General features: G+C 40.8%; 1 protein-coding gene across 9 annotated transcripts in view; it reads right to left on the bottom strand.

Annotated features, from left to right (window-relative positions):
* Positions 1-23,387, bottom strand: part of USP33 (ubiquitin specific peptidase 33) — a 92,001-nt gene that overhangs the window by 38,850 nt on the left and 29,764 nt on the right. For 8 of the 9 annotated variants that reach the window (XR_007775425.1, XM_050961858.1, XM_050961861.1 and 5 more), the window contains exons 5-9: positions 22,173-22,325; positions 17,149-17,239; positions 14,207-14,276; positions 4,970-5,083; positions 1,937-2,015 (exon numbers count right to left, since the gene is read on the bottom strand). Coding sequence is in view for 8 of the 9 variants with exons in the window: in XM_050961858.1 (XP_050817815.1) it covers positions 1,937-2,015; positions 4,970-5,083; positions 14,207-14,276; positions 17,149-17,239; positions 22,173-22,325 (507 nt within the window). In the remaining variant the exon portion in view is untranslated. Of the gene's footprint in view, positions 1-1,936; positions 2,016-4,969; positions 5,084-12,975; positions 13,039-14,206; positions 14,277-17,148; positions 17,240-22,172; positions 22,326-23,387 lie in introns of those variants that run through there. The other variant, XM_050961864.1, reaches the window with a different exon arrangement.

The following is a 23,387-nucleotide window of genomic DNA, read 5'->3' as shown; positions in this document are numbered from 1 at the left end:
CCCCCCCCAGCTCCGAGCCCAGCCCCTCTGAGCCAGGCACCCCCTGACCCCATCCTCCTGCAGCCCTGACCCCCAGCTCCAAGCCCAGCCCATCTGAGCCGGGCACCCCCCGACTCTCCCCTCGCAGCCCTGACCCCCAGCTCTGAGCCCAGCCCCTCTGAGCTGGACACCGCCCCCCGATCCACAGCTCTGAGCCCAGCCCCTGTGAACCGGGCACCCCCCGACCCAGAGCCCAGCTCCCAACCCAGTCCTGACCAACAGCAGCGCCACCCCCAGGCAGCAACAGCCCATTGGCACCAACCATCACCATCACCCTGCGACAGCCTATTATGTAATTGCAAATGTATACATACCATTAAAGCTTTTAATGTTTTTAAATAATGTATTTCATGCATTTTCAAATCATTAAAAATTAATTTTTGAATGTATTTCACTGGTTAGTATAATGTATTTGGAAATGTAAAAAATATAGTATTGCATCTTTTTTTTATGGAAGGGGCCCCCGAAATTGCTTTGCCTCAGGCCCCTGAATCCTCTAGGTGGCCCTGACAATGGCTGAAATTCAGATTAGCTGGGAGGGGATAGAGGGGTGAAGGCTGTTGGTCTCACAATCCTGACTGAAAACAAACTGACCATCAGGGACTGATAAAGTTCGGCTGTGGGAGGGCCCAATCTCTCAGAGAGAGAGCTAGGTCACTTTAACTCTGCTTTGTTTAAGCAGCCACCATGAGACCTAGTGAGTAGCTTAGGGTGAAGTGTTGAGGAAGAACATTGGGGTCTTCCCTTAAATACTTAAGGGAGTACAGAATGGTACGCTCATCCCAAATTTTAGCTTGCAAGGACTAAATTCCCCTGACGAAATGTATGTTAATAAAGCTGCAGACGATTTTGCCATTTTTTCCTAAATTAGTGAATTTATTTCTTCCTTTAGGTACATGAATAAATTGTGGACACCCTGGACACAACGGTAAGTCAGGATGTCAGTAATAATGAAAAGCATATACCACAATTCTGGGGTTTGCTATTTTAACACTTACTTGATACCGCTGAGAGTACTTGCATATCAAAAATACAGTTTAACCCTCCATTTCACTGGATAACTTCATTATACTGAATTACCAAAGTCTTCCAATATAAACTACTGCAATGCAGAGAATCTGACAAAATTATTAAGGATCTCGTTCTTAATTAAATTAGAAATTAAATGTGATCCCCACAATAGGGCATTTAATAAAATATGTTTTCAACAGTAAAATAGGTATGTTAGAACACACTCCATTAAAGATGATTTGAAGAATGCACCTAAAATATAATTCAGTCACATAACCACCAATGCCTGCCCACTACAAGTAATTACACTACCTATACAAGAGATGAAGGACACAAGTATTCAGTATCCATAATGCTGTAAACCAAGTAACACTGAAAAGAAAAGATGTGGGCTCATTGTCTAAACAAAAAAACTGGATACTACCAACTCAGCTTAAAAACATTCTAACAGTAAATTAATATCGTAAAAGTTTGCTCTATTATATTCTTTATGTTTGCATAGCAAGACCTGTGTGTCACTTTCTGGAACAGCTTGTATGTCAGCTACTTTACTTCAGGTGACAAGTTTCTGATATTAACCATTCTGCTGCTTGTCCCTAAGAAAGGGAATGGAGATATCCATAAGGATCACGGGGCCTTTCAGCAGTTTGTCAAGAGAATTCAGCACATAAGTCTGTGATTTGGAAAAAGTTAGAAAGGAGTTTTAGGGGATATAGATTTAAAGCATGGAAAGGTAAAAACTAAAAATTTATGATTAGCTTGGTTTAAATACATACTTTTCTACTTTATCAAGTTTTGAATCTGACAATTGAATCTACCTGAATCATGCAGTCATACTTTTGACACTTCACTGTCATAATACTGGATAATACTAAGAAAGGTTTACCTGTTGGGAGTAGCCTCGAAACGTTGGATTAAGTGTTTTAATTCCTTGAAACAGATTTGTAGGAACAACAGAACCAGGTCTGGAAAGAAAAGTTTGGAAAAAAAATTAAATGGCCTTCAATTTTCTAACTTCATTGGGATCATCATGTTTGATCACTGTGAGACACGTTTTAACAAACTTGGTCTACATTATTCTTACCCCAATGTACTTTTGTCTTTTTTTGGGGAAGAGGGGTCTTCAATATAAAAATACATATTTCTCCAAGCGCACAGGAAAACCAAAGAAGTGTGAAATTGGGATTAATGTATAAAGGCCTTCACGTAAGCTACAGTCAAAATTAATCAGCAATACAGCAGGGAAATAATTTGGTATGCAAGATAGAAGTCAACTTCATCCAAAGACCCATAAACAAATATTCTTTAATATTTTTAAATCACAGGGTCAGTGCAAGGAGATAGCTTTATTTGTAGACCATCAAACCCCCTTTGAAATTTGAAAAAAAAAAAGATATGTCAAATGGATACAGAGTCAAGGCCACAAAGAAGTTGTGGTCTATATACTGAGCAGCGCTCACAGATGAGTGGGCGGGTAGTAGCATAGGCACAAGAATTGTGTGCAAGTGACTCCAGGATACAAGATATCCCACAGGGACAATCAGTAATATATATTTTAGTATTTAACTGTATCCAAAACCAAAAGTGAAACCTTTTTGGAAAGAAAGAATGGGAAGGAAATTCCGCAATAACTTGAATTTTAGCACAAGCTGTTGTGAATGGGTTTTTTTTTTAAAATTAATTTCTCTTACATTTTAGGCATTTTTTAAAAGGAGAAAAGGTGGAGGACTTGCTCTACCCTCATTTTCTCAAAAAGTACACCTAAAACACTTTTCAGACAATTCAGGAGATAAGGAGAAAGTAAATATAGAGCTTCAAGATTTGTGTGGCCACAGTGCTTTTGCTGTGTGACTCTGACGTATTAACTTGGGTCTTGTCTACACAAAAAATTATGAAGGAATAAAATAGGGTCTGATTTTAAAGTAGAACAGTTATTACAAAACAAATTCCAAATATCAAAAGTGAATGGATCACTTTTAAAAAACAACAACGAGGAGTACTTGTGGCACTTTAGAGCTAACAAATTTATTTGGGCATAAGCTTTCATGGGCTAAAACCCAATTCATCAGATGCACGGAGTGGAAAATACAGTAGGAAGATATAGATACACAGTGCATGAAAAGATGGTGTCCAGTTTTCAAATTAATTCCAGTTCTGAAGTTTCTCATTGGAGTCTGTTTGTGAAGTTTTTTTGTTGAAAAATTGCCACTTTTAAGTCTGTTATTGAGTGTCCAGGGAGGTTGAAGTGTTCTCCGACTGGTTTTTGAATGATATAATTCTTGACATCTGATTTGCGTCCATTTATTCTTTTGCATAGAGCATGTCTTAGGACAGGCCCAACAAAGAAAGTAACAGAACGCCACTAGCCATCACTTTCAGCCCCTAACTAAAACCTCCCCAGCGCATCATCAAGGATCTACAACCTATCCTGAAGGATGATCCCTCACTCTCACAGACCTTGGGAGACAGGCCAGTCCTCGCTAACAGACAGCCCCTCAACCTGAAGCAAATACTCACTAGCAACTACACACCACACAACAAAAATACTAACCCACAAACCTATCCCTGCAACAAACCCCGTTGCCAACTCTGTCCACATATCTATTCAAGGGACACCATCATAGGACCTAACCACATCAGCCACACCATCAGGGGCTCGTTTACCTGCACAACTATCAATGTGATATATACCGTCATGTGCCAGCAATGCCCCTTGCCACGTACACTGAACAAACCGGACAGTTTCTATGCAAAAGAATAAATGGACACAAATCAGACATCAAGAATTATAACATTCAAAAACCAGTTGGAGAACACTTCAACCTTCCTGGATGCTCAATAACAGACTTAAAAGTGGCAATTCTTCAACAAAAAAAACTTCACAAACAGACTCCAATGAGAAACTTCAGAACTGGAAGTAATTTGCAAACTGAACACCATCAAATTAGGTCTGAATAAAAACTGAAAGTGGATGGGTTACTACAAAAACTAAAAACTAATTTTCCCCTACTGTTACTCATATCTTCTTGTCAACTGTTTGAAATGGGCCATCCTGATTATCACTACAAAAGTGATTCTTCCTCCTGTTGATAATAGCCCACTTTAACTGAATTGTCTCGTTAGAACTGACCCCCTACTTGGTAAGGCAACTCCCATCTTTTCATGTACTGTGTATCTATATCTTCCTATTGTATTTTCCACTCCATGCATCTGAAGAAGTAGGTTTTAGCCCACAAAAGCTTATGTCCAAATAAACTGGTTAGCCTCTAAGGTGCCACAAGTACTCCTCGTTGTTTTTGCTGATACAGACTAACAGAGCTACCAATCAGAAACTTTTAAAAGAAAGTTATTTAATTTATGGAAGTCACTGAAATATGGGAAATGTATGTGTGTAATGATGTTGTATGAAGCAGATGGAAAAACCGAAGTTTGTTCTATCTCAGGTTGTGCTTGGAAACCGGAGGCTCAATTATCCATAAAAGAGCGCTCTTATTTATAACAACTTACATGTTTCATTGTATATGGAAGTCAATGTTTCCACGGATGAAACATGTTTCCTAGGATGAAAATCTAATGCCATTATGCATGATTATGGGATCAACTACAGGAATAGCTGCAATGGGAAAATCATTCTTTTCAACCTGAAGGCAAACATGATGCCATCATCACTCAGCAGCTAAATGACATTTGTTTTGAGTTGTCATATGATACACAGAAAAGCCTCTTCCATGTAACTTTCCCACTAAAACAAATATTAACTTCCCCAAATGCACCACACAACCTTTTAGAGTTATTTTTAAATTAATTAAATTCAAAGCCTGTAATACACCTTCTGAATATCACACACGAGAAAACAACTGGACCAAAGACAAGTTCACCCCTGTGCTGCACATATTCCACAAGGAAAGTGGTACAATACCTGCTTTTGTGCCAAAGGTCTGTCATCAGCTTGAGATAACTTTTACATATTGCTGGTTTCTTATCTGTTCGTGCTAAGCCCCCGCAGTCAAGAAAAAATTGCGTCAAGGGTGGGCTGATTAGAGGGAAGAAAGCAAGATTATTATTCTTTAAATAGTGCTAAGAGAAGTGTGAACCTCCCCCTACATTCATTTTAACAGCATGTTAGCGAAGGCTAATTAAACATTTACCATGTAAACGTCAGTAATGATTTCTTTTCCTAAAACCTCAGGCAACATTCATATATTCTGCTTATTTGAGCCACTTTATGAGTGGCACAGTACTCCACACAGACCAATACAACCACTTGTTATAGGCACTGGAATTCTCCAGTGGGAGCCACCTTACAAGGGCAGGTTCCCACTAGCCAACGTAGCCACTGGGAGATCGTGGCATATCCCTATGTTCTAATAGCTATTATTTTAAGCAGCACAGAGAATAAGTTGTTCCCTTAAAATATACATTTTACCGTACAGAGGAAGAAAACACTGGGAGACTACCTTTAAAGGGACACCAACTTAAAAAAATATATCACTAATGACAGAAAACTGTTTACATGCAAGTACTGGACCGCCTAAGATTACTACCATAGAGATTAGAGAGAAAAAGTCTCAGCGTCAGTTTACTTTGCGCATTTGACAACCTTTCAAATACAATAGTCTATTTCATTGTTTCCCATGTATAATTTATCATTTTTCTATATTTGTATGGGTGTTTCTCACAGAAACATGGGGAAAACATCTTGGAAAAATATCCAAGTGTATTGTAAAACCACAAAAATGAGCAGGGAGACTCAGAAGCAGGTGTAGTGATGTGCCTGAAACTATCCTAGCTCCTTTTTCTAAAATGATAATGTCACATTAAGGAATATACTTCATATGAGTATTGAGAACGGATATTGAGATTTCTCTCTGGCACAATACATTTTGTAGACTCTAAATTGAACTGTTGTTAACTAGTTTGGGTAACCCAGTGCTTTCAAGCTTTCAATAGGAGTTTAAAAATGATTTAAATATTGGTTGAACATATTTTTGTTGAAGAATCTGTTAATGGAAATGTGAATAGTCTGGGGATACATCAATCAAATGCTGGTACCTCTCTCTGATCTGTAATGCCCACCTACCTGTCACCCTAAGCCCCTCTCCACAGGGGTATTATTTCTGGAGCCAACACTGACTAAGGACCAGAAGCAAGGGGTGGCATGTGACCCTTCTAAGAATTCCCCAGCTGCCCTCTACCACTTGGAGCCAGTTTCAGTCCTGTAGGACCTCCCCAGGAGCGGGTTTGACCAATCATGGCAAGTTCCGGAGTGGGGTGACCCGTCCGGAAGAGGGTCATGTGACCCTTTTAAGACCTCCTCCCATGGTCCTCTGCCAAATGGCATGGATTTCACCCCCAAAGCCCTCCCATAAGGGAAATGTCTATCAATCAAAATAGATATAGCACAAGGGTCTAGGTGGGAACCCCTGATCTCTGGAGCTCAACGTTTGGCCGGTTGGCAGCACTTCCCCTGGAAAACCCATCACTGCATGAAACAGGCAGTCTTGTTTCGAGTGTATTTTTACAGAAATTATGGATACACTGAGAGGAAAAATGGCCTCTTTCACTACCCTGTTGAGAACTACAGAATTCATTTTAGTTCCGAGGGTGCTTGGCTGCCTGCACAAAAAGCGCTACTTCAGCGAATATTCTGAGGAAAAGGAGAAGAGCTCTTTGGCCTTGCCGTTGATGGATACACCAGAATCTGATCCCCAGATTCAAGTGCTCATGAGGCAGACTGATGAGCATTGTTGCTTGTCGTATGCCCCAATAAAGGAAAGGGACCATGGCTTGTCAAAGTCAACATCAGACAAGGTGAAGATGACATTGCTCAGGTACGTAGACTATAAAAAGTGGTGGTCAAGGATGAGGTGCAATGCAGTAGGAACTGACCTGGGGTCGCATAAATTTAACAACAGGGGGACTTACAGCTGTTTCTTTTCCAAAAAATCTCTCACCAGCTCAATGCCACCTTTCTAGAGGACTCAGAGGCCTGGGACAAAATTATATCAGGGAGCAAAGATGAAATCAGGCCCAACATGTTTTTGCTCAACACCAAGACAAATTGTTCAAGAGAACATAGAGCATGAAGAGGGAGACAGCTATATGGATTTAAGGAAGGTCCTTGATATAGAACTAACTGAGCCAGTGCCACATCGTGAACATAAAAGAGTTATGCAGTCTATTGTATGTGTTTCTTTTTATGCTGTCCTTAATCACTGTCTTAGGGAGAAGCTTTGTGAGGGCTGTGTTATAGATGCTCCAGCTCAGTGGCATCATGACTGTGTGAACTGGACTTTAAGCTCCAGGCCCTGTGCACTAACTTGTGTTTGGAAAGCTTGAACACAGTTATTGCCATAGGCTATACAATGCAACATCTGTGCTTAAACCAAGAAAATGTAGCACTGAGGGTGACCTTGGTAAATGCTCTGCAAAGCTCTTGAGACTCCAACAGCATTTTAAACAAAATTATCAAACCGAGTAATACCACTTAGCACATTATATTGACTGCCTGATCCACACAAGAAGTTACAGGACTCTGCGTAGGAAAAAGACTACAGTACTTCTAAGAAATCTAAAAGGACTAAGTCAGGGGGCAAACATGATATAAAATGTAATAAAACTTGGTATTTGTAAATAAATAAATTTGTATTTCCATGCATCCGAAGAAGTGGGCTGTAGCCCACGAAAACTTATGCTCAAATAAATTTGTTAGTCTCCAATGTGCCACAAGTACTCCTGTTCTTTTTGTAAATAAAACCATCTATTGAAAAGGGCTTTGTGACTATCTGTGTTCCCGTTTCAAGGTCTGAATGGTCCTTAAACAAGATGAAAGATTTGATGAGGCATCTTGATTTGTTTTCAAGGGCTATATGTTTTTAAATAAAAATAGTTTCAGAATACCCAGCTATTGTGTCTTTAAGAAAAGAGACCTATTTACAGCAAAAAGCTGAAATGAATGTAGTAGAATGCTGAGTAGAAATAAAGCACAAAGCCTCCATATTTTGTATAAAACATGGATGTTTGAGAAATGTGGTTGCATACAATACAGCTGATTCAACTCCATTGAACCATATTGATTTAACCACAATCTACTGAAAAAATGGGATTGAACTATTGCCTTCAGATATAATCACACACCCATGTTTCCTTAACATTCCATCAGAGTTAAAAATTGTATCTAAAGGGTTTGGGGACAAAGCTGCCAAAAAGTTACGGGGCAGGGTCATTTTTTAAATTTTATGAAGACTAATGTGATAAGAAAAATACTAAAGATATGTCTGCTAGGGGAGACACTCAAACTGTCATGTCTGATAATGAGGAGGCTGTATCTCAGGGGTTCTCAAACTGGGGATCGGGACCCCTCAGGGGGTTGTGAGGTAATTACATGGGAGGTCACGAGCTGTCACCCTCCACCCCAAACTCTGCTGTGCATCCAGCATTTATAATGGTGTTAAATACATAAAAATGTGTTTTTAATTTATGGGGGGGGGGTCACACTCAGAGGCTTGCTACGTGAAAGGGGTCACCAGTACAAAAGTTTGAAAATCACTGCTGTATCTGGTCCTGGTCTCCTAGGGGCTATGGTGACTCTCATATGGAGTCTGATTTAGAAATTCCCCAGAAAGCTCTGTAGAGGGCTTCTCCTTGTCTACACTCCATCTACTCCTGATGATCCCTGTGGCAGCCCCTTGGAAACTGACTCACAGATAGGGTCTGATGTAGAAGACACACCTATGGTTCTACAGGAGAACCCCCATATACCTCTGCAGTTGCAGAGCCCCAAATAGATGTGTAGACGGAGCAAGTGAGAAGCTGCATGGAAATTTCCTAGATTTAGCTGTGCAGTGTATTTTGAAGAAGTTTGTTTTGTCAAGCTGGAGCAAATAAATTCAAGCTGGCTGGTTTTAGAAGCCACGCACAGGAGGATACTGTTAGTTCTTGACAACATTAATGGTAGGCTAGCCCTAGATTATTTTATTCAATTACATTGAGAGAGCTGTAATTTAAACAATCCTTACACAATCTTCAGTAAGACTAATTAGGGATGACCTCTCTACTGAAGATTTTTTAAATCAGACTGCTACAGAGTAAGAGAGGTACATGTTCATGGGACATTATGCTTCATTTCAATAGTTGTAAAAAAAACATGGGTGGGAATAGCTATAGAGTTTCAAATTCTATCCTCAAGAGTCTACTTGTCCATAAAGAGAGATAGTCTTTAGTGGACTTGTCTTATACTGGTACTAATCTGCATTTTGCGTGTGGCCTCCTGGTTGTCATGTCTAATGGTAAACCTATAGATGCAAAATCATTAGATGAAGTGAGAAAGCTGCATGAGACACTAGGGTGATCATACGAAAAAAGATTATGCTTGGCATTTCCAGGATTTCTGAAAAAACATGCTCTTGAAATGAGACAACCTTTTCACACAGCCATGGGATTTCTGGGGGGCAATGCTACTGACTGGCCAACCGTTGAGCTCCAGGGATGGGGGTTCTGGGCTAGACTCTTGTGCAATACCTATTCCGATTGGTACACAAAAAGGGTCTGACTGGTAGAGGGCAGTGGGGGGAAATCTTAGGGTACGTCTACACTATGGGATAATTCCGATTTTACATAAACCGGTTTTACAAAACAGATTGTATAAAGTCGAGTGCACGTGGCCACACTAAGCACATTAATTCAGCGGTGTGCATCCATGGTCCGAGGCTAGCGTTGATTTCCGGAGCATTACACTGTGGGTAGCTATTCCGCAGCTATCCCATAGTTCCCGCAGTCTCCCCCTTCCCTTAGAATTCTGGGTTGAGAGCCCAGTGGCTGATGGGGCAAAAATCATTGTCATAGGTGGTTCTGGGTAAATGTCGTCAGTTATTCCTTCCTCCCGGGAAAGTAACAGCAGACAATCATTTCGCAGCCTTTTCCCCTGGCAGACGTCATAGCAAGGCAACCATGGAGCCCATTCAGCTTTTTTTTTTTTTTTTTTTTTTTTATTACAGTCACCGTATGTGTACTGGATGCTGTGGACAGAGGCGATACTCCAGCGCTACACAGCAGCATTCATTTGCTTTTGCATGATAGCAGAGACGGTTACCAGTCGTTTTGTACCGTCTGCTGCCAGTGTAATTTGGCAATGAGATGACGGTTATCTGTCCTTCTGTGCTGTCTGCTGCTATCATGGGTGCCCCTGGTTGAGATCGGCCGGGGGCGCAAAAGCAAAACTGGGAATGACTCTCCGAGTCAATCCCTCCTTTATGGTTTCTAAAAATAGAGTCAGTCCTGCCTAGAATATGGGGCAAATGTACTAGAGAAGCAGTGTATCAGATCCATGTCAGATCCCGCAGAAATGATGAGCTATATGCCATTCACAGGGGGTGCCCCTGCAACAACCCCACCCGTTGCTTCCCTCCTCTCCCAACCTTCCTGGGCTACCGTGGCAGTGTCCCCCCCATTTGTGTCATGAAGTTATAAAGAATGCAGGAATAAGAAATAGTGACTTGTTAGTGAGATAAAATGAGGGGAAGGCAGCCTCCCCGTGCTATGACAGTCCAGGCAGGACATTAAGCGGTGCGGGGGAGAGGAGCCCAGCATCCCACTGCTCTGATAGTCCCGGCAGGACAGAATCTTTTCTTTACACAGGAAAGGGAGGGGGCTGATGGAGCTCAGTCCCCAGTGGCTATGATGAAGACGGTTATCAGCCGCTCTGTCCCATCTACTGGGAATGACCAGGAATCATTCCTATTTTTACCCAGGCACCCCGAGGCCAGCCAGGGGTATTCAGCAGTTATCAAGCATGTTGTACCGTCCGCCACCGGGGAGAAAAGAGGAGTGGATACTGCTCTTTACTGCCACAGCATCGCGTCTACCAGCAGCATTCAGTAGACATAGGGTGACATTAAAAAAAGTCAAGAAACTATTTTTTTCCCTTTTCTTTCACGTGGTGGGGGGTGAGGGGGTACATTGATGAGCTGTTCCCTGAACCACGACAGACAATGTGTTTGAACCTACAGGCATTGGGAGCTCAGCCAAGAATGCAAATACTTTTCGGAGACTGCGGGGGACTGTGGGATAGCTGGAGTCCTCAGTACCCCCTCCCTCCCTCCATGAGCGTCCATTTGAGTCTCTGGCTTCCCGTTACGCTTGTCACGCAGCACTGTGTAGCCTGTAGATTTTTTTTTCAAAAGCCTTGGCATTTCGTCTTCTGTAATGGAGCTCTGATAGAACAGATTTGTTTCCCCATACAGCGATCAGATCCAGTATTTCCCGTATGCTCCATGCTGGAGCTCTTTTTGGATTTGGGACTGCATTGCCACCAGTGCTGATCAGAGCTCCACGTTGGGCAAACAGGAAATGAAAATCAAAATTTCGCGGGGCTTTTCCTGTTTACCTGGCTACTGCATCCGAGCTGAGATTGCTGTCCAGAGCGGTCACAGTGGTGCACTGTGGGATACCACCCGGAGGCCAATACCGTCAATTTGCGGCCACATTAACCCTAATCCGATATGGTAATACCGATTTTAGCGCTACTCCTCTCGTCGGGGAGGAGTACAGAAACCGATTTAAAGAGCCCTTTATAGCGATATAAAGGGCCTCGTAGTGTGGACGGGTACAGCGTTAAATCGGCTTAACGCTGCTAAAATCGGTTTAAATGCGTAGTGTAGACCAGGCCTTAGAGGGGCCACATGCCACATCTTGCTTCTGATCACACCAATCTCGGCCCCAGAAGCAATACCCCAGGAGAAGAGGGTTACTGAGGCAAATGGGTGTGTCCTTCGTGGTCAGGGAGTGAGGTCAACATTTGATTGACAATGTACCCCTAGACTAATCTGTCAAACCTAAAGTTGGTGTTGGTAAGACTTAGATCTGGTCTACACTACAAAGGTTAGGTCAACACAAGGCAGTTTAATCAGCCTAACTCTGTAAGAGTCTACAAGACCATGGTGCTCTTGCCAACGTAAGACATCCACTAGATCAACTCAATAACTCCACCTCTGAGAGAGTTGTAGCACTTAGGTTGACGTAGTTAGGACAAACGAATGTCTGTGTACTCAGTGTGTTACTTACATTGCGGGAGATGATAGCTTGGAGCCCCGCCGCCACCTCCTGGTGAAGAACTGGGGGGGGTGGGGAGGGAGGAGAGCCTGGATCCCTGCCGCCTCCCAGTGAGGGATTGTGGGGGTAGGAGGGAAAGGAGAACTCTTCTCCTCATCCCTTCAATCCTTCATCTGCAGGCAGCCAGGCCTGGGCTCTCCCCACCCCCCATCGCACACCAGGAGAGGTCAACACCCCACAATGCCCCACCCTGTCAGTTACATTGGTGAAAGCACTCCTGGGGAAGACCTGCACTGCCAACAGAAGGAGTTAGCATGGACATGAAAAAACGTAGTAATTATTGCAATGGCTGTACATCGACCTAACTTAGGTTGACTTAATTTTGTTGTGTAGACAAGGCCTTAGGTTATGTCTACACTGCAATTTTATAGCCAAACCCCACTAACCCAAATCAGCTGACACTGGTCACCTGAGGATGTTTAACTGCAGTGTAGACATACCCACAGTGTGCTTTTCATTATGTTTACACGGTAGCAATTTGAAATCAACTGGTGGCCCAAGGAAATTCTAGGAAGTATAACCTTGATCTCTCCCATACCATTAATACTGACCAGAAACAGTAGTTAACTGGTTCCTGATCTGTAAGACATATTTTGTTATAACAAATAATATATTCTAAAAAGCTTTTGGTCCTTTCCCTCTCTTCTTGCCAAATTTCCTGGTTATTTTCCACCTTTTTATTTATTTTTTCATTAAGAGACTTTCAAAAATCCCAGAGCATTTTTTGATAATAGCAAGGACCTCAGGGCAAATAATGAGAAGTGGATAGATCACTGTACTGAATCCAGGAAACCTGGGTTCTATTTCTAACTGTACCACTGGCCTGCAGGGTTGACCATGGGGTAGTCACTTCCTTTCTCTGTGCTTCAATGTACCCATCTGTGAAACAGAGATAAAGATACTGATCTCTTTTGTAAAGTACTTTATAATCTATTGGTGAAAAGCCTTATATAATAGCTAGGGATTATAATTATTAATATCAAATCCTAACTCAGTACAGTTTTGGAGGGGGAAGTCACAAACAGGAAACATAATAGTCAGCAATAAGTCATTACACATAATAATTAAAGTCTCAGTTTGTTTTTGGTTCATCGTATAAAAGAAACAGTTAGTAAGACTGAAATTCAATAAATGTATTTTAAGTCAATAGGTTAATTAACAACCTACTTTTTTTTAAAAAGGGAAGGACAGGCTATTTTATAATTGGAAACATTTAATAACAAAATGGAAACAAAAATTAACCAAATATTCCTGATACTTCCAAGTATATAGCTAGGCAGCTCTTTCTGATCTATGAATATTTAGGAATAAAATAAAAATCTTTCTAAACTATTTCACTTACAATTTTTATCATTACTTATGTACACTATGTATGTTTAGTATATAATTAGGATCTTGAAATTCTTTGATCTGTTTTTGAGATTAAGATCCAAGCAGTTCAAGTGTTTAATCAAAGGCGTTTTATAGCAGCTGCTTTTATAAAATTGGCAAGTTTAAATTTTTGTCACTAAAAGATTACACCATGCCACTTCATTCTCAATATTATAAATAGCAATTTGAAAACTTTCCAGACTAAAAAAATAACTGAAAAAAAGGAATTCAAAGCTTGCTTGTGCCCCACACATGATATTACCTTTTGCTATCTGGGAAAGAATGAATAAAACAACAACTCAGGTATCAAAGAATGGCCCTACACTTAGAAGACGACTTGGATATTTATGACCAAATCTCTTTTTAGTTTTTAGAACTATAATTTTTGATTGAGGCTGTGAGATATTACAGAGGAGGAGGGAAAACAAACCCACAGACTGCTATTCTAGGGAAACTATATACATATCCTGCAACTCTTAAGTAATACCACAGATTTCAATTGCACTATGCATGCTACTGCAAGATGAGGTTACCAAACACATCAAAATGAGGTTTATACTGATATGATTTTTCTAAAACTTAAATTAAGGACTTTTTTGAGGGTCTGGTTTATAACTGAAAACATGCAGATACACATACCTACTTTAAAGTTACATTTAACAGCTATTTTCCTTACCAGTTGGAAAGAGCTTGTAAAGCTGCATTCATGTAACAAGTGTTTCCAATATTTTTCAATCCTGTAAGACCTGTAAATAGGAAAAATACATCAAGCAAGATAAATTTTAAAAAGAACCTTGCTGGAAAATAATCTTTTCACTCAAAGATTTACTAGTCAAATTTTGCTCCCAGTACACCTCTGCAAGCCCTTTGAGACCAACAGGTTTGCACAAGTGTAACTAAGCAGAATTTGATTCCTAAACAGATAATTTATCTCAACTCTTATTTTGCTGTTGGTTGATTAGAATACCTAGTGTAAGTGGATTTTATTTTACCTTTTTATTCACACTTAGTATCTTTATGTGACACTGTTTTGAAGAAAGATTATAAAGATAAGGGTTTGAATGTTTTAATTTTACTTGTATTTAATGAGTTTACTAGTTAAAATGAACTCTACTGTTTATCTGTATATGATTGATGTCTATAATTGTTAATTATATAACTGACAGGTTTTTAGGATTTATCAGTGGCTTTACAATATCTTTAATCTGTGCAACGAGTATTTAGATTATATAACAATATACATACACTTTCTCAGTGTGTAATTATTTTTGCAAAGGAATCAATTTTAGTTAATTTATGTTCTCTCTCTCTCTTTCCTGTACGGATTTATTAAGTGTGTTAATCTTTATTCAGGACAGCTTCAGTCATCCTCTCCAAGAAAATCGCATTTTCAGACTAGGACTATTTCTTTTCTTAATTAACTCAGCAAACATTATATATGCTCACTCTATCTATAGCACAAGTTATAATGGGAAAAAAAATTATTATAGGGCCCAACTGGTACACTGAGTCATCCTAAGGGCTTCAAAAAGACTATTCTTGCAAGTCAGAACTAGCAACTATTACATGCTCCTATCAGTTCAATTCAATTAAACTTTATTGGCACAACAGGCTATACGACTGCTGCCAAAGTATAAATGAAATCAATAAAATAAAAGTTTGTCTCAAAATATAATAAAGTTCTTCTACAAGAATAATTGCAATGTACTACTGAAAACAATCTAATCACTACTTCTAATTACCAAGAAAAGTTACACAGTGTTTAAAAATAAAATATTTAGCAATCAGACAAAGCCTGCAGCTCAACAGTTTGATAATTAACTGAGACACAAGAAATGCATCTCATCATTCTGATGTATGAGACAGGACTCTGCAAGTTCCATTATTAATTTTATAAAACTTGGTTCATTCAGCTAAATTAACCAAAAATATTTTCTAAAAAGCAAACAAGTAAAAAAATAGAACTTAGCTTACAGGAACTGAGGAAGTCTCCTTCCTCTCTCTCCATTTAAATGATTCTGCTTTTCCCATCGCTTAACCTACATCAGACTGCCATTCCTGATTCTTCCCACCAGGAAGACATTCTCATTTAGAGTCAGAAGGCATTCCAGTCACAGCTAAGGACATTTTGAAACACAATAGGGTATTTCAAAAAGTTTTTTTAAATAGTGTGTGTGTGTATTATATATAATTTCATAGGCCCTGCCTGATCCTGCAGACACTAACACATGATTAACTTCACTGTGATTGTTCACAAGCATAAAGTTAAGTAACTGTGTAATCATTTAAAGGATTGGGCTTTTATTCAATACACATTTATTTAGCAAAGTTTTTAATAACTTATTAGTATAGTTTTCATCAAGTAGTAACTGAACTATTCACTGCAGTTACATTTAGCATTGCTTCATTCTGCTCTCCAATATACACCTTGTCACAAACATTTAACATTTGTTTTTAAATAAAACATTAAGATAAATTTGACTTGTGAGAGCTTATTCTTTCTTGAAGCATATACTCATAACTCTATTAGTGCTAATGGGAATTAGAATACAACTTTATCCATACAGCAACTTTCATAAAGTGTATCCCCAGAATATTTCATAGGGTTAATTACACATAAAAGCAGGAAGAGAGAAACTAAGGCATTGACAGGTGATAAAACCAGTTTTTTTCGAAGATCTAAGAGCAGATGGTGAAACAGTGAGGTGGAGACACACAGGAAGGCTATGCCAGATGGCAAGAGTGGCAGAGGAAAAGGCTTTGGGCCAACAGGGAGGCTGAACTGGCAAAAAGCTGGTGTTAGTTGAGTCAAGGGAGAACAGAGAAGGTAAGAGACACGAGGTCCATGAAATAGAAACCTCTCCCCATTATTGATAGGAGAAGGAATTGCCTTGACATGTTCACCGGTGTCTCAACAAAGCAGTTCAGTAAAAATAACCAGAAGATAAAGTGAAGGAAGTAGTAAACAAAGATTATTCATTATAAAAGTGATCCATATTGGAGACTTCAAAGAGATGCCACATGGAGGACAAATAAAACCCTCTCAGTTTTGGGAGTTTAATTACACTTTCCCCTTTTCCATTATATCAATACCAGGCTTAGGTTAACTTTTGCACTGATAGCATTTGTCAGAGCATGAAATCCATTACTAACCTAAAAAAGGAGTGCTGGGAACTGCAGACCCAAAATGTTAACTAGTATTCAGAAAGCATTCATATAAAGCATCTTTAAAAAAAAAGCAAAAATGTTAAAACAAAATTTGCAATAACTACCAGTGACCAGTGTGGCTATGACACATATTTCAGTCCAATGAAAACTGGCAACTACACTAAACATCACAACTGCTTTCTTTATCAGTGACTGATATATTACAAACAACAACATGAGAGACCTTTCTCGGAAGAAAAGGAAAGGATGCTGCAATTAAGCTTCAAACTGAAAATGCAGGGCTTATTTTAGAGTTGGGGAAAACAGTTCCAGCTGGAAAAGAAAATTTCTAAACAGCTGGGGAATGGATTCAAAGACATACACATACTGTATATGGTGGAATTATTTAAGTGAGGGCATGGACAGAGCAATTAGTTGACTGTGTAGGCTTCAATCCTCCAGTTTCATTACCTCTTGTCTTCAGTTCATCTTCTTTCACCTCTATATCAAATACAGTAACTAGAGGAATCTTCAGTGTTGGATTACCAGGTATTTTAAAATCCTTATTGGAAGAAAAGGCAAAATATAAGTGTGATTATGTTTATAAATCCATTTTTCTTTAAGTGTTAGTACAGTTTTACTAACATATGCCTATGACCTAAACATAGGAGTTCATTCAAAATAACTGCCTTCTAAATGCATGTTTCATTTTATGTAAAGCAAAAGTAGTTTGCACCTACACTATGAAAGCTTACTAATTCAAGCAGGTATTTATGGTAAGAATACAGCACTGCACCATTTTCTGGAAAACCTGGAAAAAATAAATCAGTCAAAATACAATGCCAAACACTAAGATTTCCTGCTACTGCTTCAGGAACAGCAAGCCTGCTTTGCAATTCACCACATAACTATGGATTACAACACAACACTTATAAAGGATTATGTTAAAGTCAGCACAAAAATTTGCCATCAGATGGCCCACTCCATTTAATCAAGAGACAGAAAGTGGCGAAAAGGTATCCTGGCAGCTCCGGTCAGCACCCTGACAGCCCAGAGTATTCAGGTGGCCTGGGGCAAAGCAGGGGAGCTGTGGCGCTTGTACACACCCAGCGACAGTCCGGGTCTTTGGGGGCATTTCGGCAGCAGGGGGCCTTTCAGTCGCTCTGCGTCTTCAGCAGCACTGAAAGGCCCCGCACCGCCAAAATGCCACCAAAGCCCCGGAGCGACTGAAGGGCCCTCCGCCACTGAAGACCCGGACCACCACCGGGCCAGGGGGCGTGGGGCCCCTGCGGGATCCGAGGCAAATTGCCCCACTTGTCCCCTCCCTCTGGGCAGCCCTGTGACCGCCTTTTGGGTCAGGACCCCCATGGTTACAGTACTGCCGACCGGGTGTTTAAAGTCTGGTCAGCAGTGCTGCGGAGCTAAGGCAGGCTAGCCCCTACCTGTCCTGGCTCTGCACTGTGTCCCGGAAGCAGCCAGGAGGTCCAGCTCCTTGATGGGGAGGCCACAAGGCTCTGCGCGCTGCCCCCACCCCAAGCACCAGCTCCGCACTCCCACTGGCCAGGAACCACGGCCAATAGGAGTTGTGGAGGCGGTGCCTGCGGGCGAGAGCAGTGCCCAGAGCCGCCTGCCACACCTCTGCTTAAGAGCCGGACATGCTGTTGGCCACTTCCACTGTGCTGCTGACTGGGAGCTGCCAGAGGTAAGCCTGTACCCCAACCCCGAGCCCCAACCCCCTACCCCAGCCCCAAGCTCCCCCCAACCTGGAGCCCTCTCCTGCACCCTAAACCCTCATCTCCGGCCCCACCCCAGACGGAACCCTTACCCCTTGCACCCCCAAATCCCTGCCTCAACCCGCAGCCTCCCTCCCACACTCCTCATTTCTGGCCCCACTCCGGAGCCCACACCCCCAATTAGAGCCCTCACCACTCTCCCACACCCTAACCCCCTGCTTCAGCCCAGTGAAAGTGAGTGAGGGTAGGGGAAAGCAAGCCACTGGGTGTGGTAGGAGGGGGAAGAAAGAGAATGTAGTGAGTGGGGGGCAGGGCCTTGGGTGAAAAGGTGTGGCCTTGGGAAGGGGCGGAGCTAGAGTGTTCAGTTTTGTGGGATTAGAAAGTTGGCAGCCCTAACAGAGATGCAGTGTGAGATAAAATACAATAATGATTTGCCTATGTCATTTTTATGTGAGCACATAAAGGGGAGGAAATCCTAAACAAAATTTCAAGGTAAAAAGCAAGACAAAAATGTAACAAATCGTGCCAATTTCTCCTTATGCAACTCCATGTACGCTGCAACTTTCTTGAGGGTAGGAAAACAATTGGGTATTGGATGCATTTCAAATATGAATTCTGCAATCATGTCAAGAATTATTTTTAAGTCAAGACAGCATATATTTCAGGAGCACACGTGAATAACATCTGTAAATCCAATGTATTTAGCTGAAACACTACACAATTAAAATTCTGGGGTTGGTGTTTTAAGTTAAAAAAATTATGCCCTATTTCAAATCTACTAATATTAAAACTGAAAACAAGCTAAAGTTATACAAGTATTTTTCAATAATTTCTTCAGGGGTATTTTTCCCCTAGAACTTCTGTGACTTCCCTAATAATACTGTATTGTATACATTTTGCCAATATCTTCTTGGACTCCAACCACTTAGTAGATTCCAACATATGTTGTTAAAAGAATACATGATATATTTTCTGGTATAATTTTCTTTAAATCAATTGCTTGTAATTTTTGGGTTTATTGTTCTCCCCCAGAAAACCCCCCCCCACAAAATATTGTGCTTTTATTCACTTTATTCTTTACACACTTATTTTTTACTCTTGTATTTGAACTTTAGCTGTAATTTAACAAGTAGTTAGGCATACAAATAAACAGTATCTGTCCATTAAAATAACTCATTTGTTGACTACAGGGAAATTCTGATGCAGCTTCTCAAGGAAAATGTGTTATGTCTAAATATTAATTATTTAGTGTTCCAATGTGCACAGCACTGTTCAAAAGGTCCAGTCCTGCAAACTGTCACTGATTTCAGAGGGAGAAATAGGTATGTGCTAGATGTGCAAGTCAGTACCTTCTCCAAGGAAGGTATTTCCAATCTACTTCTAAAATATACAGCATAGTTTATTTTAATGGCATGGTTTTAGCTTGTACATGGAATCTTTAAATACCTGGTTTTTTTTCCTGCTTTCTTTATTTGTCCCAATTCAGCTATTTCTTTTTCATTCACTGGAAGAGCTCATGAGGTTACACACTCAACTTGATGGCATTTCTCTGTAATGTGATTCCTTTAGAATGCAACATCTGATCAATTCCAAAATATTCTTGGCATCAATGACCAGATCCCTAATAATTTTGGTGAAAATCAGAAAGGAGGAAAATGGGGGACACGTAGCCCATGACATCTGCTAGCACAGCCAGAGCTTCAAGGACCTCTGCAATTATCTACAGATCAAACTCCTCTTTGAGGGCACCCATTAACACCTTCCAGCCTAAGGCCTGGTCAACGGAGGCGGGGGGGAGAGGAAATCGATCTAAGATATGCTACTTCAGCTACGAGAACAGCGTAGCTGAAGTCGATGTATCTTAGATCAACTTACCTCCCGTCCTCATGGTGCGGGATTGACGGCCGCAGCTCCCCCGTCGACTCCACTTCTGCCTCTCGCCCTGGTGGAATTCTGGAGTCGACAGGGAGTGCATTCGGGGATCGATTTATCGCGTCTAGACTAAACGCAATAAATCAATCCCCAACAAATCGATCGCTATACGGTGAGCAGTGTGGATGTACCCTAAGAATACCTCATCTCCTCTCTACTCATTCCTCCCCATAGAGTTTAACATGTTGACACCATGAAAGACTTATCTCCCAGACAAATAATAATGGCGGGGGACGGGGGGTGGGAATGAAGAGGAAAGGGGAAAATGGTGGTGTGCATATAGGCCCTGGCAGATGGGGGGGAGGGGAAATGAGAGATACTAGTGTGTGTGTTTCTGTGTATGTTAGGAAATGATGGAAGATGCACAATCCTGGTGAGGAGAAATTGTGGGGCCCTAGTATGAAGGAGGGAGCACAGAATGTCCCTGGCATGGAGGGGCGTGGGTGGCACACAGAACCCCTAGAATGAGGGTAGGAGGAAATGGGAGGTGCAAACAGATGCTGGCACAGATGGACAATAAGGGATCATGGTATGAGAGGAAGGGCAATGAGGGAGCACAAAGAACCACTGATGGTGAGGGGAGGGAAGATTGGGGGTGGCACATACAGATGCTGGTATGAAGGAAGAATGGAGCACAGATCAAACCCCTGGCAGGGAGGGAGCTAGAGGGTGGCACACAGGGAGCTGGAGAGGTGAGGAATGGGGAGATGCAAGGAGCCCTGGTGTGCACAATGAGCTCTGCCTAAACAAGCTACAAAAAGTGTGCTACCCCCTAGGTATTTGCTCCTTCAGCTACAAATGTTAATTGTTATAAATTATGTGTTAACAATAGTCAAGTTCCTCTACTATGTTATGATCATGAAATAAATGACAGTTTAGAAATATAGATTTCCAGTTTCATTTTCATTATAAAGTTTCCTAAATCCTGGCCATGTGTAAATGTGGAAAAGCTTATATTATCCTAACTGCACTACAAATACTATCAGCTTTTTGATGACTTAACTGTATCTTAATGTGTCTTTGATGACAGCATGCTTTCATGATTAAATTATTCCGTTCACTTTTCTTTTAAAAGCACACACACACACACACACGCCCCCCACACAGACCATTTACTTCTGTCCTCTGAGGAAGCATATATCATAGGTCAAGAGACCAGAATTACTACAACAACTGTGGATTTATTGCTGAATGAGAAAAAAAAATCTCCAGTAAGAAAAAAATTACATACCTTGTTAGTAATTTATAACAATGCAAACCCAGTAAGTTTTACTGAGCTATACCAGAAATATAAGATCATGCAAATCCTCTTAAATTATGTTATATTAGTGGCTGAATGAATACAGACTGAGAGTTGCCTGCATGTTTCTCTTGATAAACACGATACTTGTGTCTCCGTGTGAATTTGCACCTTTCTTTGGCTAGAGGCTCCATAAACAGACACCAAAACAACTTACTCTTCTGCCAGTAACCAGTAATTATCTGAATATGACAATTAAAAACTTCTCATTAACCACAGGATGGGAAGCAAAGCTAAACGATTATTCCCGTCCTAAAAACTCAAATGTAACTTCATATTCTCTGGCTGAATAAAAAAAATAAATAAAATACACTCATAACATCATTCTTGGAAAATAAGTAGAGTGATACACAGAAAGATTTAATGTAGATTGGACGTTAAGGTGCATTAGTCCTCAGAGACATAAGAAGGGAAGAGCACAATACAGAGAATCATATTATTTCCAACACCAGATAAGACACAACTGGGAAATAAGACAAAGCCCAGCTAAAACAAGGTCTGTGTGTATTTCACTTGTTTAAAGAACGTACCTGTACACTATTTCCTTGTGTTTGGTGAGACAGTCTGGCATTTGGTAATGGAGAATGAGATCCCAATTTTCTATCCAAAAACACCTCTTTGCTACATGTATAACACCAGACACGCAGGGTGGTAAGGTTGACAGTTAGACAATGCTTTGTATCCTAAAACAGAAGAAAAAAAAATCATTTTGGAACTTACATTAAACCTCAATGTGTCCAACCCAGAACTGTATTAATATGTGAAATCTTTCAAAAAAGACTAACATGTACAAGGTAAAAATGCTAAATTTAGCAGCAATTCAGCTGTTCCTGAAACCCAAGCTTCTAACTCGCAACACCTAGATTGAAGGGGTCTAAACCACATCACAAACACCATCCAAGAGGTATTTCTGCTTTAACTATCAGTACAATCTGAAAAGAGAAGATCTCAGTGTGGTCCATAATCATCTTAAACTGTTACAATTCATTTGCCAAGAAAGTATCTGGGTATTGGTATGGCCCTATAAAATTCATAGTCCATTTTGGTCAATTTCATGGCCAGATGATTTTAAAATTAGTCAATTTCAAATTTTCAGATGTTTACATCTGAAATGTCAAGGTTTTGTAATAGTAGGGGGTCCCAACCCAAAGGCAGTCAGGGTGGGAGGGTCATAAGGCTATTGTAGGGGGCAGGTTGTGGAGCAGCTCTGCAGGGGAAGAGGAAGTCTTGTTCCTCCCCATCCCCAGCTGAGACTAGCAGCTGGAGCCCTGTACAGGGTAGGAGTCCCCAGCCCTGTGCAAGATTTCATGGACTGTGATGCGTTTTTCACAGCCATGAATTACCAATACTTAGCGCCCTACCAACGGGATAACAGTATTTTCACCTCTAGGTCAGTATTTAAAAATCTCCCCTGGAGATAGCAAGTAATCAAGTCTTTGGCCCTTAAACAGCTGTCATATGTAACATAAAATGAGACATTTTAGCTCAGTTCCTAGAAAACTACAAACTTAATAAATAAATAATAATAATAATAATAGGAGCTATACCTATCTCCTAGAACTGGAAGGGACCTTGAAAGGTCATCAAGTCCAGTCCTCTGCCTTCACTAGCAGGACCAAGTACTGATTTTTGCCCTAGATTCCTAAGTGGCCCCCTCAAGCTTCATGTTGCCCCCTGTCCCTTTGCTCCACCAAGTCTCCAAGCCTCTTTTGACAGTTTGCCAGCTTCTCACATAAATCAACCTT

The sequence above is a fragment of the Gopherus flavomarginatus genome, chromosome 7 (assembly GCF_025201925.1).
Source record: "Gopherus flavomarginatus isolate rGopFla2 chromosome 7, rGopFla2.mat.asm, whole genome shotgun sequence".
NCBI lineage: Eukaryota > Metazoa > Chordata > Testudines > Testudinidae > Gopherus > Gopherus flavomarginatus.
The sequence above is the reverse complement of the archived record's forward strand: the minus strand, read 5'-3'. Positions and strand labels throughout refer to the sequence as shown.